General features: G+C 37.8%; 1 protein-coding gene across 1 annotated transcript; it reads left to right on the top strand.

Annotated features, from left to right (window-relative positions):
- The first annotated feature begins 1842 nt into the window (after window positions 1-1842).
- Window positions 1843-17111, top strand: LOC137256616 (cytochrome P450 2D6-like). The gene is made up of 9 exons (XM_067794498.1): window positions 1843-1955; window positions 2033-2373; window positions 8800-9022; window positions 11812-11938; window positions 12130-12286; window positions 13189-13325; window positions 13660-13756; window positions 15676-15879; window positions 16711-17111. The coding sequence occupies exons 2-9, from the start codon at window positions 2064-2066 to the stop codon at window positions 16884-16886; spliced, it is 1431 nt and encodes a 476-aa protein (XP_067650599.1). The 5' UTR covers window positions 1843-1955; window positions 2033-2063; the 3' UTR covers window positions 16887-17111.
- Window positions 17112-17975: the final 864 nt, after the last annotated feature.

Here is a 17975-nt window from a genome sequence, read left to right as displayed (position 1 = left end):
TAGGAATATTGTGAACGTTTTTTAACGTTTTGTATTTAAAGCCAATAGAACTTCAATTAATATCCATCTGTGATAATGTTGCAAATGCGTTCTGGCTAACTTGTGGAAACATTCTTCGACTTCATATCTGTGAAAGTAAAGTCCATGTACAGGAAGGTGTACATGTAAGAGCTTGAACCTGTTTTGTACTTCAACAAATGTATTTAGACTTGAAACATATTCCTGTGATCTTTACAGTTTTGACTTTGACTAACATGTCAAACGGGAATACACTATGCATACTAAAGCAATAAATACGAATTGATATGACGGAAATGTTGCTTGCGTTATGATGAAAAGACTCATTCATCATTCTTGGAAGAGCAACGAAAGACATCTGGAATAATTGAATAATACAATTCCACTTTTCTGTTAAGTACTGGTGTGATTTTAGTGATCGTCCAGCAGTATCTTTGACATGTTTGGTATCTTTGATACTGTATAAAACCTAGAGCATTTACTGTTGAACAGATATTATGTAACATCGCTACCAACGTTTGTTTCCTTGTAATGGGTTTTCAAGTATACACTGCCATCCAAAGGAATAAAAAGACCCTAAATACCCACGGTTTGCTCGATTGTTCCTGACACTGTGTGTACATATATACATAAAGTCTTTATTCAAGATTCCGTGCCTAACTGCTCACTGTGGAAACGAGCTTAAACTTAGACTCAGTTGCATTTTACTAGAAATCTGGATTTTAATTCATTGTAACTTGCTCATTGTTTGCTCAGTATATTATTGAATATTTTAGACTTGTCTGTGTTATATTTTCCTGGTTCAAGCGGATTTCTTACACATTTTGTCATGGCAGATTATTAACCTTAACTTGATGATCATATATGTAGTACTATTGTTCACAATTTTAAATCATGATCTGACCATCCCAATACTACCATTTTGACGAAAATCCGTCAATCCAAACCAGAATTATCAAATTATTAAATCTAGCTATCAATTACTGACATGTCATGTTGCACCTTAAAAGGGCCCCTGCATGGTAGTCAAATCAAATGGTAGCTAAATCATTCCAGATTGTGAAAATTACATCCCATGCAAACTGCACCACATTTTCACAATCTTGTGGTCCTGGCTTTTAGACGAGTCTGTTGATCACCACATACCAGTGCAGATAGCTACCCTTCCACAATACGGTTATTGATCACTGCATACCAGTGCAGACAGCTACCCATCCACAATAGGGTTATTGATCACTGAGTGAGTGAGTTTAGTTTTACTCCACTCTCAGCAATATTCCAGTAGTATGGCGGCGGTTGGTAAGTAATCGAGTCTGGACCAAACGATCCAGTGATCAACAGTATGAGTATCATGTATTGTCTTTCAAAAATACCTGACACGATAACGTCAGTTCTTGTTGAAACACCTCGTTGTAACATAAGCATGAGCATCGATCTGCGCAAATGGGAATTGATGATATGCGACAATCACGTCAGCGAGTCTGACCACCCGATCCCGTTAGTAGCCTGTTAGCATGGTTTGTTGAAGGCCTATTCTGACCCGGGATCTTCACTTGTCTATTAATCACTGCACACCAGTACACATCGCTACCCTTCTATCTTCTTTGTACGTTTACTTTATTCCAGATGAAAGGGGTATGACTACATTGGGACATGGAAGTAAGACTGACAAAAAGGTATCAAACTATGACCTTTACAAGTTTCCTCTCTACTGATTTGGGTCGGGGAAACTGACCGCCCAAAATGTATGAATATGACAGAATAAATACACTTATGATTCATAGTTTTGCCATATGTTGCACAATCTTTTTCATGCTTGGATTTATAACGCTTGACTATACATAACATGGTCAGACAAAGACTGCATTTAGTCGTGCACACAACCTAGTCACGCAGGAACCTGGTTGATAGAATACAAAACATTCAAGCTAAACGCGGTATGTTTACGAGTTTATGAAAGTGCACGATCTTTTCATTACTGCAAACACTATTTGACCCTGATTTCAACTTTCAGGGTCACACCATCTAGCGTAACGTGTTTCACAATGGAGGCTGGAGAGGACATAGCAGCTAAGTGTGGCAGAGATGGAGAGACACCTCCTGGACCAACAAAATGGCCGATATTGGGTTCCTTCCTCAACATGGCGTTGTTAGGGAGAGATAATACTCATATGTTCTTCCCGATGGTGCACAAGAAATATGGCGAAGTCGCCAGGATATATTTTGGACAATATCCGGTGATCGTGGTGTCTGGATATGACGCTATAGAAGAGGCGTTTGTGAAACAGGAAGAGAACACCATCGACCGACCTAGCTTCATTCCTGGAGTTAAGGCTTTTAAATGCCTTGGGAAAGGTACGTACTGGGGGTGAGACTGTGTTTGACATGTCTCTTTTCAGTAATTTGTCTGATGGTCCAGAAACCAGAGCCCCAAAATGATTAATATGGTGACCGATTAAACAAGGTAAATGGTATTCCAGGTGAGCTTTTGAATGCACTAAAACTTACATTGTTCCCTTATTGACCAAAGTCTTTTGGATAGTGGTGTATTTCTAGCACAATGGGGTAAAGGCATTATCTGTCCATTATATAAGTCTGGAGATAGAAAGATAGTGGATAATTATAAAGGGATTTCACAAATAGATACTCTATGTAAAACCTTTGCTGCTGTTTTAGATAAGAGGCTGCGAACGTAGTATGATAAGGGAAATGTTATCTCAGATTTACAGGCTGGTTTCAGACCAAATCATTCAACTGTTGATCAACCATTTCCCTTGCAAGCAATCGTTCAAAATATCTTACCAAGAAACATGGTCGATTCTATTGTGTATTCATTGATTTTAGAAAGGCATTTGATTGTATAAACCATAGGGTCTTGTTTCAGAGTTTATATGATATCGGTGTTAGAGGTAGATTTCAGAAATTAATGATTTCAATGTATTCAGAACGCCCAGTGGTATAACATAGTTTTTCAGTTTAATATCGGAGCTAGGCAAGGCTGCATTTTAAGCCCTGTGATATTTATCATTTTAATAAATCAGTTATTACTTTTGTTTGAGGAGCAAGGTGGAAATGGTATTTTCATGTCTCAAGAGTGTCCAAATGTGGTTGCATTATTTTTTTTCGTATGACATTTCTGGTTTTAGTGATACTGTTGGAAAAAGAATGTTCTGGAAAGGTTTTGTGACGAGACAGGAATGAAGGTAAACATGAATACAACTAAAATCACGGTGTTCCGTAGTTCCGTGATACTATAAGGGAAACAGAATAGAGGTTGTTAATAGCTATAGATACCTTGGTGTTGTGTTTACTCCTACTCTATCAAGGACTAGAGCTGAGCTGTCAGTATCAATATGGATTAATTTCTTGTATAGATGTATTTTAAGTTTTCGATACAATGATTTTACCTATAGTTACGTATGGGACAGAGGTATGGGGTGTCCAGTATTCACAAATCATTGAAAAAAGTACAAACACAGTTATGCAAGACAATATTGAGGCTGAATAAATATACATGTAATGTTATGGCTTTGGGTGAATGTGGCAGGATTCCCCTTCAGTATAATTACATGTTAAAACCACTTAAATACTGTTGTAATTTGACTATGATGGATAAAAACAGAATACCTTATCAAGCCTATAGCATGCTTAAGACACTTGATGATGTAGGAATAATTACAAGGGCATCGCATATATAATATCAGAAATATTTTATTTCAATTTGGGTTTGGTGTTTTGTGGAGAAATCAAGACACCGGAAATGTAAAAACGTTTATCTCACTCTTTAGGCAGAGATTGCTTAATTGTTTGAACCAAGATTGGTATCATACTGTTTCACTTTTGAACAAATGTCAGACATACTTTCAATTAAGACAATGCTGCATGTTGAAAGATATTTATCTCTAGACATTCCATGGCATTGCAAGCATGTTTTAGCCAGTTCAGATGCAATACGTTCAAACTTGCAGTCGAAACGGGAAGGCATAATAATACACCCTGTTGTAATAGACTTTGTTCATATTGTCATGATAAAGGCATGTCATTAGTTGAAGATGAATACCACCTATTGAAGACCTGTCAACGCTATAAAGCTGCAAGAAATGAATGTTTACACTATATTTATATAAGTAACCCGTGTAGGGAAACGTTTGTAAGACTTCTGTCAAGTAGGGATGAAAACATTTTGATAAGTATTGCTAAGTTTTTGAAAAAGGTACGTAAAATTAGAAATGCATAAATTCCAGTTATCATTCTACAACTTAGATCCAAATGATACGTGTCAGAAGCTTATAGTGTGTCTTTGTACTGTACAAATTGTGTGACTTCGAACTTGTATTATCACTAGACATTGTGCTCGTGGTTGGATAGCTGTACAAGGCAACAATTTATGCAAGTCACTTGTCACCAGCATGAAACAAAATATATATATTGTTGTTCTATTCTGTAATGTGGGCAATGGCCCTGTATACTGAATGAAGATGTCTGTCACTCTGTCTGTCAAGTCCGTTGTTACCAGCTACCGTGCATGACTACCATACAAGGACCGTGTTAAGGTGGAACATACCATTTAATTTCTGTTAATATTTAAACAACTGGATGGTTTAATTCAATGACTCTGGCTTGGATTGACCGATGTTTCTCAAAATAATAGTTTAGGAATGCTCAGATGATAATTTACAGTTGAGGACAATAATATTATATATGCTTATCGCAAAAATGTTTTGGTACCGTCAATAGTCAATTTTTAATAGAAAGTGTATTTGATGAGGAAAATATGAGTTAAACGAATTAAAGTTAATTTGACCCAAAGTATGTCCTCCAGCTGTATCATTTGAAGATCATACATAAGTTTGATTGGCAATGTTTTCATGAAAACTACTACAAAAAAACAACAACAAAAAAACAACGGTTAGTACTTTGTATTTGGATCATGAAAACAATTCCCGATCGCCGTTGAACAGTAAAACATCCATGCTTTAGTTAGTACCAGCGTAACCAACCGTGTCGGGGGCTATCATAAAAATCACACGACAGAAGTTTCTAAATGTATAATTCTGTTATTCCAGATGTCTTTCTTTGTTCATCTAAGAATGATGTATCCGTCATGTCGTAATTGTGCAAGCAAAATTTCCTTATATCAATTCGTATCTACTGTTCTTAATAGTCACGTGTATTCCCAGTTGACATGTTAACAATGACAACATGAAGAGAACATGTTTCAAGTCCACATCGACAATACTGAAGGACATTACAGGTCCAGCCTCTTACAGCTACTTCTTCCTGTAAACCGACTTTTACATGCACAGATATGTAGCTGAAGAAGGTCCACGATGACGATTTAGTCTAAGCTTTGTCACGAAGGAATACATGGTGAAGATCAATTCCCACAGAAACCTGTAGATTTAAATACTAAACACTTCAAAGACATTTGTAGATAATAGATCTACCTTTTGTTGTTTGCGATCTATAGCCTGTTTTTATATTGCGTTGTCTAAATTGTGACATTAGTTTTAGCTTTCCATGCTAGTTTGAATTCCAAGTGTGATATTCTAGTTGATTTACTGCCCTTCGTTGACAGATTTTTACAATATGCATATATTTCATTTAAGTGTTAAATGTTCTCGTCACGGTACGGCTGAGACATTGCCGATGTGACGTTAAACATTAACTCGTAGATAATACTGACATAAACATTTTCATTTTCACGTTCATAAAATATACAGGTGTCAGTATTGTTAATATCTAATGGCATGAACAAAACAGTTATTCATCACATGGTCATGAACATCGATTTTCACAAGTGACATGCGATGGCATGCATGAAACATGAAAGTGAAAACGATCCTCCGATCACATTAGCTCTCTCTTGCAACATCTGGTGCTGAAGGTCAGTTTTGACCTGGATTGTGTTACTGGTCCAACATATTTGTGAACCTGTGAAAATGGTTAATGAATATATACATTATCAGACTTATGATATGGATTGTAGATATTTCCAAATGCTATTACAGACAGCACAATGTATCTCGGAAATTCAACAAGTTCTGCAAGTTTCAAGTCGTTCCTCAGAGAGGGAATTGCTACATTTAATCATTATCAGCTATTCAATACACGCACAGAAGGTGGTAGACACGTTGGCAGACACATTAGATACATTAGATGCTTCATAATTAAATGAAACCTTGAAATAGTCTATACATACTGACGGTTGTAGCTTTGTATCACTGGGAAGATAGATATGCCAGTAGTCGGTCTCGTACTGCAAACTTCCCGACACACCCTTTCTGCAAGACGACAGTCCAACCTGAAGAAAGACTAGGTCCCCATTAGTTCTTAGTCTCCGGGCTCATTAGGGCTAATGCAGTGTAAACGGAGTTATCTAATTCTATAAAAAAATATCCTATTTTCAAAGACTTGCTCTTTGTATAACGTGTAGTAGCCTTTAAACATGGATCGAAACATGCCCTGGATAGGATCAATGGCTTCTAAAGACCATACATATATTTTTGAAGTTCTCCCACATACATCTTTTTCTTGATGTATTTGTATGGGCAGATATTCAAGGTGAAATAACTTGATTTTTTTCTCACGAACACAGTAGTAACGAATGAAGTGGTCCATTTTTGTTTGAACTATAACCTATTGGTCTTTTTTTCTGGTGATTTTGCGCTTGTTTGTAACGGGCATTAAAGGTAGGTCAAAATGTTCTGACCTTTCCGCAAACACTTCAAATGACCTCGATATGGCGTTCTCTTTTTACACTAACATTTGTATACCGCTGACATCCAGCCCAGGTGCTCTCAGGCTCTTTGTGTTTACCTGTGTCACAGGATGTCCATCTCAAAGGTACGTCGTATTATCAATCTCAACTCTTTGGGGATCATACACCTCTTGCAGCACAGGGTTAATGTGTTTTTCCCATCCTTGCGGGGTACCCATTCACAGCTGATAAAGAACTGCAGTGTATAATGATTGTAAGATTGTCGGTAGTTATCACCCACTAAACCAGATGAGAGCAATGACATGTAACATCTCCATGTGAATGACACCATACAAGACTGTAGCATCTGTATTTACATTTTTCTAATAAACGACTGACCAAACGTTGAAGGAGGGTGAATAAGCCTGTGACCTAGTGGAAACTTGTCCACTTGCATCACAATGTTTTTCTTACCCAGGCGCTTATCGGTATAAGCCTTGATTTCAAGGACTTCGGCATAAATGAAGAATCTGTGAGTAATGCAGGTTTAAACAGGTTCCGTGCACAAGTATTTTTACAGATGTTTTGTTATTGATTGAATGCAGTAATGTTGTTAGTAAACACCCATTAAACCAGGAAAGAGTAATCACATATTGCATGGCCTAAACAACTATCTATCAATCTCAATGTGAATGAAAATATTTAAGTTTGTTTAATATGCAGTCCTTGTCTCCCACTCACATTTGTCTGAAGAACTGGCAATGGGTTGAGGTAGTTGGTAGTTGGTGACCTTAAGGAAGGCAGTCCGCATGCATAACAATCTTTTGCCTAGCCCCTCAGTCTGAACATTGACTTAAAGGCGCGAGCATATGTGAATAACACAACGTGAACCAAGTTTTCCTTGCACCATTTTGTTGTAGTACTGGTAACATGAACTACGTTATGCAAAATATTTCAAGTCATGGAAACATTTGAATTTTTTGAAAAATTACGAATGTTTCATCACCTAGGGAAATATTCATATTTTGAACTCCTGTGAACTTAGAAAAGAATCGAAAACTACATCACATTACAATCAAAAGGAATGTATTAGAAATACTGTATGACTAAGCATTTTAACGGTACATGAGGGGTGTGTATATTTGGTGGTTGGATACCAATAGGCCTTTTAGATCATCGTGTAATATGTTTCACAATTTTTTTACAGTATCAGTGTAAAATAAATAAAGAAAACCAAAGTGGTAATGTTTCAAATCGTAAACACTGAAAAGTGTGCACACGATAAATACATTAGGATGTCCTATTACATGTACTACCCATCAGTTTTAAGGGTTTTAGAGCATGTCAGTGCAGTGCAGTACAACTCTAGCGTGAAGTGACACAAATACTGACCTTACTGACAATACTGACCTTATCAAAGTATCTTTTTGACATCAGTTGAATTGTAGCACACTGGCAATAACCCGAAATGTGTACCATACTTCAACAGTATCTTCGACATATTGATACTTTGTAAAGCACGGAACTGAAAATTTATTTTGCGTTTAAAGTAACAAATCAGAATTACTTCGTTATGTAACTTTTGTGCTTTGGAGACAAACGTTATGAATCTTTTTACCAGAGTTGGTCTGAAGTTTTCATTACATTCTGCGTTGAAATGAATGTTTGATCATCAACTGATTCGCAGTTAGATTATCAACCATCCGTACCATTTTGACCCAAACAATTTTGACTGAGACTAATTTGCCTCTTTCACCAAATTATTGGTTTTGGTAGATAACCGAGGCTACTTTTGGCATTCACATGATTAATGTATGCTGGCTTTATCTACTTTTCAAGAAACTGACCCATCCAGAAATAGTGGTTTACATGTTTATAACAAGGGTAGATAAGTCCAAATTCAAGTATATTCGCCGACCACTCTTAAATCTGACCATACATGACTGTACTCCTTCAATCACTCAACGTCACTTAATATTGCTCCCTAAAGTTTACAGTTTCGTGGAGTCTGCCAAGACTAATATGCACACATAACATTGTTCAGACACCAAGTTACAATTTTATTTATGCTTTCGTTCCAGGAGTTTTGTATGCCAGTGGAGAGGACTGGACAGGGCCAGGCAAACTGCTGCGATCAAGTCTTGCTAGAGTAATTGACAGTGTGGAACATGAAAAAGTCCTAACCGAGGAGATAAAGATACTTATTGATGACTTCACGAATGCGGGACAGATAAACTTTCAGCCCGGGGACACCTTAGACAGGGCAGTCATGACTTGTCGATATGCCGCAGTTACTGGAAAAAGGTAAAATTAAATATGAAATTGGAAAATGAGACTTGGACCTAGAAACCTCCTTTGAACGTTCGATAAGACGCACAGACTCATTTGGCTGGTTTCATGGTTTGGCTGGAAAAATATGCATCAATGGGGCACTTTTCTGAAGATAGATAAACCTCTTTGTAGAGATCAAAGAGAAACACTGATCGTCTTTGAAATGTCCAGAAAAATCCAAGGACCACCTTTGAGGGTTAAAAGGGAATATTGGACTTCTTTGTGTTCCAGGATAAACAAATGTTTTCTTAAACGGTTCCAGCGGACCTGCATACCAATGATACTTATCTTGTTCAAATTTTAACGAATTCCCTGACTTTAAATAAAGCCCTTATGCATGGCCTACAGCCTTAGGTAAATGGGTTTAGCATTTTGATACAATAAATGCGTTACGTCCCATAAGTCCGACCTTTGTAATGGTGTAAAAACAAACTGGTTGATGTCGTTAAGGTCAACTAGTTCTAAACAATGGGAACTCAATGGTTTAACTACGGTTCATGAAACAATGTTCACCAGAAAATATCTAAACAAGGATCCCCCTGCAAAACGTCATATATATTTGTGAATTCATTTGTGACAGTAATTTCAAATATCTGTATGATAAAGAATGAGATTTATGTATGTTTATGTATAACTTTTTGTACACATTATGGTATATGCACATGTATATTGGCATAAGAAAGTTTATAGTTAATAATCTAAAGGCAGTTCATATGTTATAGTGATTGATATGTTTACTTCACTCTGGTGAAGGCACGATATACAGACAGATACACACAGGAACTATGAGCTAAACAACTTTAAAACAGGACTATACAGAATATGACATTCTTTCACCTGAAATATATAACACCTTATACTTCAAACCGTACATTACATTACTACGTATTAGAATAATCCTTATGTCAGACTATGAGGAATACACACCTACACACAAACACACACACACGCACACAATTGAGGATTGATTTTGCTTTTTCCTTTCATATCTTTTTAAAAATAATCGTGATTTTTGGTACAGTCGAAAACATAATTACTTTGACTTCCTTGTGTAAAGGCTTGTGGTTGTGGTCTCCAAGTATTGAGACTATTGATTTGCAGTCTTTTTGAATGCATCCACGCGAGATCCGTCCTCCCTTTTTCCTATTGTTCACAATGAACATTTACACACACGTATGTAGCATGTGCAATTCATTTTATCCATAGTACCAATATTCAAGCATCTACAATATAATGTGAACATTGCTCCTTTATTTTGTACCAGTGTAGACCCGTGAAGGACCCGTTGTAGAATAGGCCTTTAGCAACCCATGCTTGCCATAAAAAGCGACTATGCTTGTCGTAGGAGGCGACTAACGGGATCGGGTGGTCAGACTCGCTGACTTGGTTGACACATGTCATCGGTTCCCAACAGTGCAGATCGATGCTCATGTTGTTGGTCACTGGATTGTCTGGTCCAGACTCGATTATATACAGACCGCCGCCATAGAGGTGGAATATTGCTGAGTGTAGCGTAAAACTATACTCACTCACTCACTCACTTATACCAGTGTATCAGTAAGTGAGAGATGTAGATTTTAGATAAGAATGACTTCCCCCATCTTTACTCCTAACGACAGAGCTTTGTTGTTCTAATTGTGCGTTTCTGATAACTGATTTTGTGGAAATGATAATGAAAACTATCATTTGAACATTCTAATCGCACGCAGGTTTATGTAAGAAATTGAATAACTCACTACGAATGAATTTAGTAAACTAAATGTTTATAATTATGAATAAAATGTGAACTAACTTGTACACGTCTTTTACATTTTACATTTTATATGAAACCAGTGTCTTAATTCCTTAGTACAACATCGTTATCCTACCGTCAAACATCAAAGGAGTTTAACTCGACACAGAGGTCTAACATACGAGACAGTGTTGTGACAAAATATCAACAGGCGGACACCCAAAAGAGCGAAATATCGTCACCTCAACAGCCTCCTTAATGCTGAAAAGTACACTCTCCAATCACTTCAGATGAACATACAGATGCAGTAACACTCATTGTTGGTGTATAAGTGAAATGGAGTATGATGCTTTATTTATTTTAATTTAAAGGTGTCATGTATCATGTGTGATTGCAATATGCATTGTTCAATTTGTTGGTGTATAAGAGATATGGTGATATGAATGCTATACGCATTTCATATCATGTTATACGCTGAATGTTTTATGCCGTGGTGCAATAAAATTTCCCATCAGGCTGTACTTAATGTCCTTGTTAAATTAATACTCTATTGTCAGTTAGTTAGGGACTTAACCCCCTGAAACAAAGGAAGGGGGCACAATGAGGTACCCCTACGAACTAGTCAAGTCGAGTTTACTGCAAGTGAGTCACCGTCAGAGTTGCGTGCTGTTACACATGTGATCTTTCCCTAGTCAAGCTTGTTCCATCAACTTTGTAATTTTCTGTGACGCTATCAAACGCCAGAACCATGGATTTATGGTGACACTGAAAAGAAGTGCATGCTAGAAATTCCGTGGTGTATTTCCAGAGCACATGGCAACAGCAGGTTGTGTGGACGCTGCCATTTTGTATTCCTTCCAAAACATGAACATTAAGTACCGGGAATGGTAAGCGGAGTGTAATAATTAAAGCGGAACAATTTAACTCCTTCATAAATATATACAAGCTGTAGTCAAATACGAACATACACGATGAGTCTATCGCATCTACTGCTATTATAATACTTTGTCTATGTGACATATTTTTACAGACTGGCACATACCGATCCTAATCTGGAGAAGTTGCTGTGGTATATAGATGATATTTCACGACATGGCGGGACGTTCTCTCCTTTAGCAACCGTACCCCTACTAAAGCATTTCCCATGCACTGGCAAGGTGAGTAAGATAATTTAATCGTCATTGATCTTTCTATGTATGGTTTTGTAGTTTGTAGACAGTCAGACAGGCTTAAACCACTTTTAAGTGAACTGCAGAATAACACTGATGAGTATACATAATGTTTTGGAATGCAATCTTAACACAAATCGTGTTCGCAATGTCGTAAATTACAAACATTCGTATTCCAGGCGTATGGAAATTTAATGGGAGCATACGAAAGTCTTCACGCAATGTTGAAGGCAGAGGTCGAGGACAGAAAGCAAAGCTATGGGGATCGAGCTCAGTCTGTGCTTGACTTCTTTCTCGACGAACAAAAGGACAACCCGGAGTCAACACATTATTCAGGTACCATCATTTATATTGTACTGAAAAACCGGCTGCTTTTTATCTTGATCAAAAAATCGACTTGCCAAAATGAACACCACAGTAAAACATTATCGCGTTCGATCCATTTCATCAGAAACAGTTTGGCTATGGATCTTTGAGGTACGTTATATCAAAAGCTTGAGGCTTAACTGACATTACTTAACTAATGTGCGTATGCATCTCACGTCCTATCCTTACAAGTTCCCAGAGGAATTCGGAAATGTCATGACACCTTTGTGGCTGTTCAAACCAGTAGTTTCCTTTCAACTGCATTTGTTTCTATACACTTTGACTACGCGGAGAATATTTTTGTTGTTGTCCCAATACTTAACCATGTCTCACTTCATCCTCTTCTTCTCTGCAACATATAATATGTCTCTGCACTTGCTGTCAAGTTGGACAACAAACATGTTGTTGTCCCGGTGTGTCCGAACGTAAATGTGGCATCTTAGTTATCCACGAAAGGTACATAAAGTGCGAGATTTATGCAACTGAAAAAGGTTCCACTTACCTTCCGTGTTTTCATACATCTTTAACTCTCACGATTCGTTTGATTATACTCGTAGTTGATATGTCGGAAACAAGGCGATTGTAAAGTGGGTGACTGGCTTGTTTGAGTCATTTAGTACAAATCTTATGGAAGAAACATTAATTTGCATATATGACCTTTTCGAGCTATATTTGCCAAACATATAACGAATGTACGAACGAATGAAATGTTGTATGTTATATATTATATTTGTTGATGTTATATTATTATTATGATTATTTATTTATTTTTTTTTGGGGGGGGGGGGGGGTGAAGGTGGGATGTATCACGTGCTACTGTAGAGATAATGTGAAATGTTAATGTTGAAATGTATAATACATTTGTCCTGCAGATGGCAATATAGCAGTGATTCTGGAGGAGTGTCTCACTGCAGGGGGACTCCCAATTGGATGGACTGTCGGTTGGGCAGTGATTTATGCAGCAGGACATCCCGATGTACAAACTAAGTGCCAAGAAGAGATTGACCGGGTGACCAGACACGTCATAGCTATGTTTGATTGATGGTAGATGAGTGCAATATAAAACAGTCATAACTAACCCGGATACAACGGAAGGATAATTAACTGAATTTTTGTTCCAGAAATCATCCAAACAAGAAAAAAAAACTATTTCTTCCTCAGGTTTTAATAAATTAAACAGATTGTTTGGTAGACATGTAGGATATTCTGGAAAATATGTTTTAGTAACACGTATGCTGTATGTATATATATAAGTATAAAAATTACAATACAACACACTCTGATCATCACATGTAATTTTCATTGGAAAATGTGGAACATATGACATCATCTCTGTTCTCAAGGTATGCGGCAAATCCAGTCCTGTCAAGTTTTCGGACATTGAGAATCTGCCAAATGTGCGTGCTACAGTATATGAGACACAGCGTCTAGTGACAATAGGTGAGTGAGTAAATGAGATAGGTTTTACGGCAGTTCATTCAGTTCAGTGAGCATAATAAGAGAGGAAACCCTAAGAAAATGGTGAGTGAGGGTGTCAATATTTATCATCACATCGTCAATGGTGAGTGAGGGTGTCAAAATTTATCATCACATCGGCAAAATTCCAACAATTAATGTTTGTATTAGAGAGCAATGAAAGTGGAAATTAAAAGCCAGTTGACGAAGAACAGTAAACCTACGAGTGTATCACAGATAGTAAAGTATAAACTAGTGTAGAAACTAACACGTTATCATGAAACGATATGTTAAAGAACAATGCAATATATTGCATTTTACTGGTTCCTGACAGGTTACGCTACAGACAATGCGCATTTTTACATCAAAGCTATTCACGCTGGCGCCATTTTTTTGTTCTAAGGTGGCAGGGACTGTTAAAGTCCAGGTGACCCCAATATAAAATCAGACTCTAGATTGCCAACAACTGAAGGTAGATGACCATATCGGGGACCATGGGGATTTACTGTACATTTGCTTCTTGCATGGCCCCTAGCTGAATTTACATCATTCCCTCAGAGTAATTTTCTAAAAAAAATGGTCTCCTCTGTTCCCACTATTTGATTTTGAATGACCAATGCTAACTACTATGACTGTGCAATATACCTACACATATATTTAATGTTTCACCATTGAATACTCATACATTACTACTTGTATCAATACCCTCGAAACTTGTATTGATGGGCCCAATTTAAAAAAAAGGAAAAAAGCAATTTTGATTAGTCTAGCCACAAATTAGAAGAACATAGAACACGATTAAAATAATAGTAGGTTCAAATTTACGTTGACTGGTTTCTATGAAAATGCTCTTATGGACGATCACATTTAGATTAAGCTCACAGGAACAAGGGTGTTGTCCTGACATATAAAGAATCAACAGCAGGTCGAAGGTTGGCGTCAAGCCTTAAGTCATGGAATCTTGGCAAAGGGAAACAACTGTAGATTAAAACTGTACCATTACTCTCTTCATGAAGTAGATATTTGTTCTCAATATGAAAAGGGATTAGTGGAATTTGTGTATTAATTTCGTGTGAAATTTAAATATCCCAAATGTGCTTGGCACCTTCGCAGCACGTGAGCATTCCAGTGTGCTAGGTCTGAAAGAGCCTGTCTGGATCAAAGGTTTAATAATGCCGCTGGGAAACAGGTGGCGCTTAAAAAATTCTCATGTGTATTTTTAAGGGTTTACGAAATAATGTATGTCTTACTATAATCTGAATCATCTCCAGTTTTCATTTGAGGTGAGCAGAAAATCCACGATGAATGCAGAATGACACATAGTACGTCCTGTTTCTATATTTATACACAATCTTTTATTTTATAATCATTATTTTTATAATAACCAAAAAATGCAAATGATATTACAGATGATATAACTAATGTCGTAAAGTTCTTCCAGGTCTAAGGCGACTGTTATTCTAACCTACATATGTTCCAGTGTGAACAGATTATTTGCCCTTTCATATTGGAATTCTCTGTCTGTCTGTCTGTCTGTCTGTCTGTCTGTCTTTTATCCATTGGCTACCACTTTTTGGTAATGAACTGAGAAGACTCGAGGCAATACTACAAAGTGTCATGAACAATGAATATGCACGTTGCTTTGTAAGAAGACGGATATTGCTCATCAACATTGGACTCCAAGCCCTAGTTCTCAATGGATATACGAGAAAGTTAAATGGGAAGCAGTTTGTCTACTTATGTCTCACAGTTCAGTTAGGTTTCCGGGTTTTATTGAAGTTCCTCAGACACGACGTGCTATCATGACAGGCAAATTTAAATGTGACAGCAGACGAGTTTACGTAAAGGTGACTCTTTGGGGAAATTCCGATCGAAAGGATTATTCTGACTTCTTTCCATTCTAGTTCCTATCTCTGCACCACATCTCACAAGAACTGACATGGACTTGAAGGGTTTCCATATTCCGAGAGAGACAATTATGTTCAACCACATCAGATCGGCTCATATGGACGAGACACAGTGGAAGAACCCACAAGAGTTTGATCCTTCGCGGTTCCTGGATGGCAACAGTGTGAAGTTGCCTCCAGCATTTATGCCTTTTGGAATTGGTAAGATATTAACAATATATAAAAGTTCAATGGGTTTATATATTTTTACAATATTTAAGGATATGTAGAGGTGCTATACTATGAGTATTAATTTTCATATTACAGTTGTTGTTAGAATTGGTCCTCAGCAACTCATGGTTGTTGAAAGATTCCTCAAACTGGATTGAGTGATCAGTCTCACTGACCTGGGTGACACGTGTCATCGTGTACAAAATGCTCAGATAATGTTATCACTGGATTGTTTTATCACGATGCCATTTTTTTCAGCGAGATCATTGCTGAGTGCGGCGTCAAACAACGAACATGGGAAACAAAATAATCATAGTAGATGAGTCATAAAATCACATTTACCTATATTTCAGGACCAAGGAAATGAGTTTCTATGTGTTGCAAGTGCATCATTTGAGACTAACGTTTGGAATTGCATTTAACCTCCCTGTGTCTATATAAGGCAGCAACTGCGAGTTGAATACGGGCCCTTTTTAGCGTAGTCAGTGGGATGTCAAGTATATTTCTGTATGTAAGGCTATTTTAATGCGCTACTGTATGATTATTGCACGTGGTTGTTGTAAGATGCTACTTACGGGATTAGATGATCAGGTTGACTGATTTGAAACCCTTGCACACATGTCATCATATAGAGAATGCTCAGATCGATGCTCATAATGCTATGTCTGATTGTCTGATCACGACGCTATTTTTTCAGCCCGCCTTCAATCACCTAGATCATTTCTGAGTCAGGCGTTAAAGAACGAATAAATATTAAACAATGAATAAATAAAACAGAAAAATCATATAAGTACTATAGCATCACAATTACCTATATTTCAGGACCAAGGAAGTGTGCCGGATCAGTTGTTGCTGAAAGGGAAGTCATGTTGATATTCGCAAGTGTTCTTCAAGCATTTACATTTTCCTGCACGGGAACAATGAACTATGATGGAATAGGAACCGTGGCAGGTGTCCGCCCTCCAGAAACTAACATCACTGTTTCCAGAAGAACCTAGAGGCCAGGCAGCCAATAGAAAGAACAACACGTAGTAATTTGTACAATATGTACCACGCTTGTAATTATCTTTAATAGCACAGGAGTATATCTATTTCTAGGCCGGTGTTATCGGCATTTAAGGTGCAAACACTGAACATTTGCAAAGTTCATGTTGGTGGAAGAGGATAGTATGATGAATAAACATTTTTCAGATCAATATTAAATGTTTTTGAATTTTGTATGATTCCGTGTTTTGTCAATCAGTCAGTCAGTTCGTCAGTCTTAACTGAGCTTATCCCGGTTAGTTAAATAGCTTTGCTATCCTCCCCTAGTATCGGATGGCCGGCAAAGGCGGAAGGATAGATAGCTAACGGGAAGGCCAACACCTGTCATCGAATGACACTTGAACACGCTGAAACCCTTCCCTGTCCTTGTCAGTGTATTGTTTATGTCTATTCATGATGACCTGGCACCCGTGGCGAGCCACCTCCTCGTGGTGGCTGCTTGGTAACGCTAAGTGCTCGCCAACCCCCGTTGTGGACCCGAGGGCACATTTGGTCCACCAACCCGTTTGCCGTGGGTTGCGGCCCAGTGTCGGTGGAAGAAGGGATCCTGGTGGTTGAGGGCAATAGGGGCCTGCAACCGTGTTCCTGTTGCTCATCACACCACTTTGACCCTGACTTCACCCAGACGGGTGGTTGAATGGGCCTGGTTCAATCAATCGACTGGTCACGCCAGACCCTGTGCATAGTTAGTATTATTGCACATATCTATGTTTCTGGTCTTGGTTATTCTAAATTCAAATTATTCATGATATTGTTTTGCCTAGAGCACTATGCCAGAAAGCGGTGGCTCATGGGTCAATCTGGCATTACTGACCTCCTGGTTCTAATTGTCTTCAGGAATTGTCATAGATGGAACCAACCTGATTTTTATTCTGTTTGACAGTATTGGCTACCTGTGTCTGTATTGCTCGAGTATAACATCCCAGTAACCCTGGTGTTTCATCGTTGGTTTCCACTTTGACGCCGTCCTTGTTGACACTTCATGGTGGGTGGGGAGTAGGGATGTCGACTCTATATCCATTCATTATGGCTTCCCAACAACG

Source organism: Haliotis asinina, chromosome 11 (assembly GCF_037392515.1).
Source record: "Haliotis asinina isolate JCU_RB_2024 chromosome 11, JCU_Hal_asi_v2, whole genome shotgun sequence".
NCBI lineage: Eukaryota > Metazoa > Mollusca > Gastropoda > Lepetellida > Haliotidae > Haliotis > Haliotis asinina.
This window is presented reverse-complemented; position numbering and strand designations above follow the sequence as displayed.

Bases quoted from the DNA above. Each gene is read 5' to 3' on its own strand.
- LOC137256616 (XM_067794498.1), top strand. From the start codon at position 2,064: ATGGAGGCTGGAGAGGACATAGCAGCTAAGTGTGGCAGAGATGGAGAG. The intron at 9,023-11,811 runs GTAAAATTAAAT...ATATTTTTACAG, and splicing joins GCCGCAGTTACTGGAAAAAG to ACTGGCACATACCGATCCTA. The intron at 11,939-12,129 runs GTGAGTAAGATA...TTCGTATTCCAG, and splicing joins ATTTCCCATGCACTGGCAAG to GCGTATGGAAATTTAATGGG.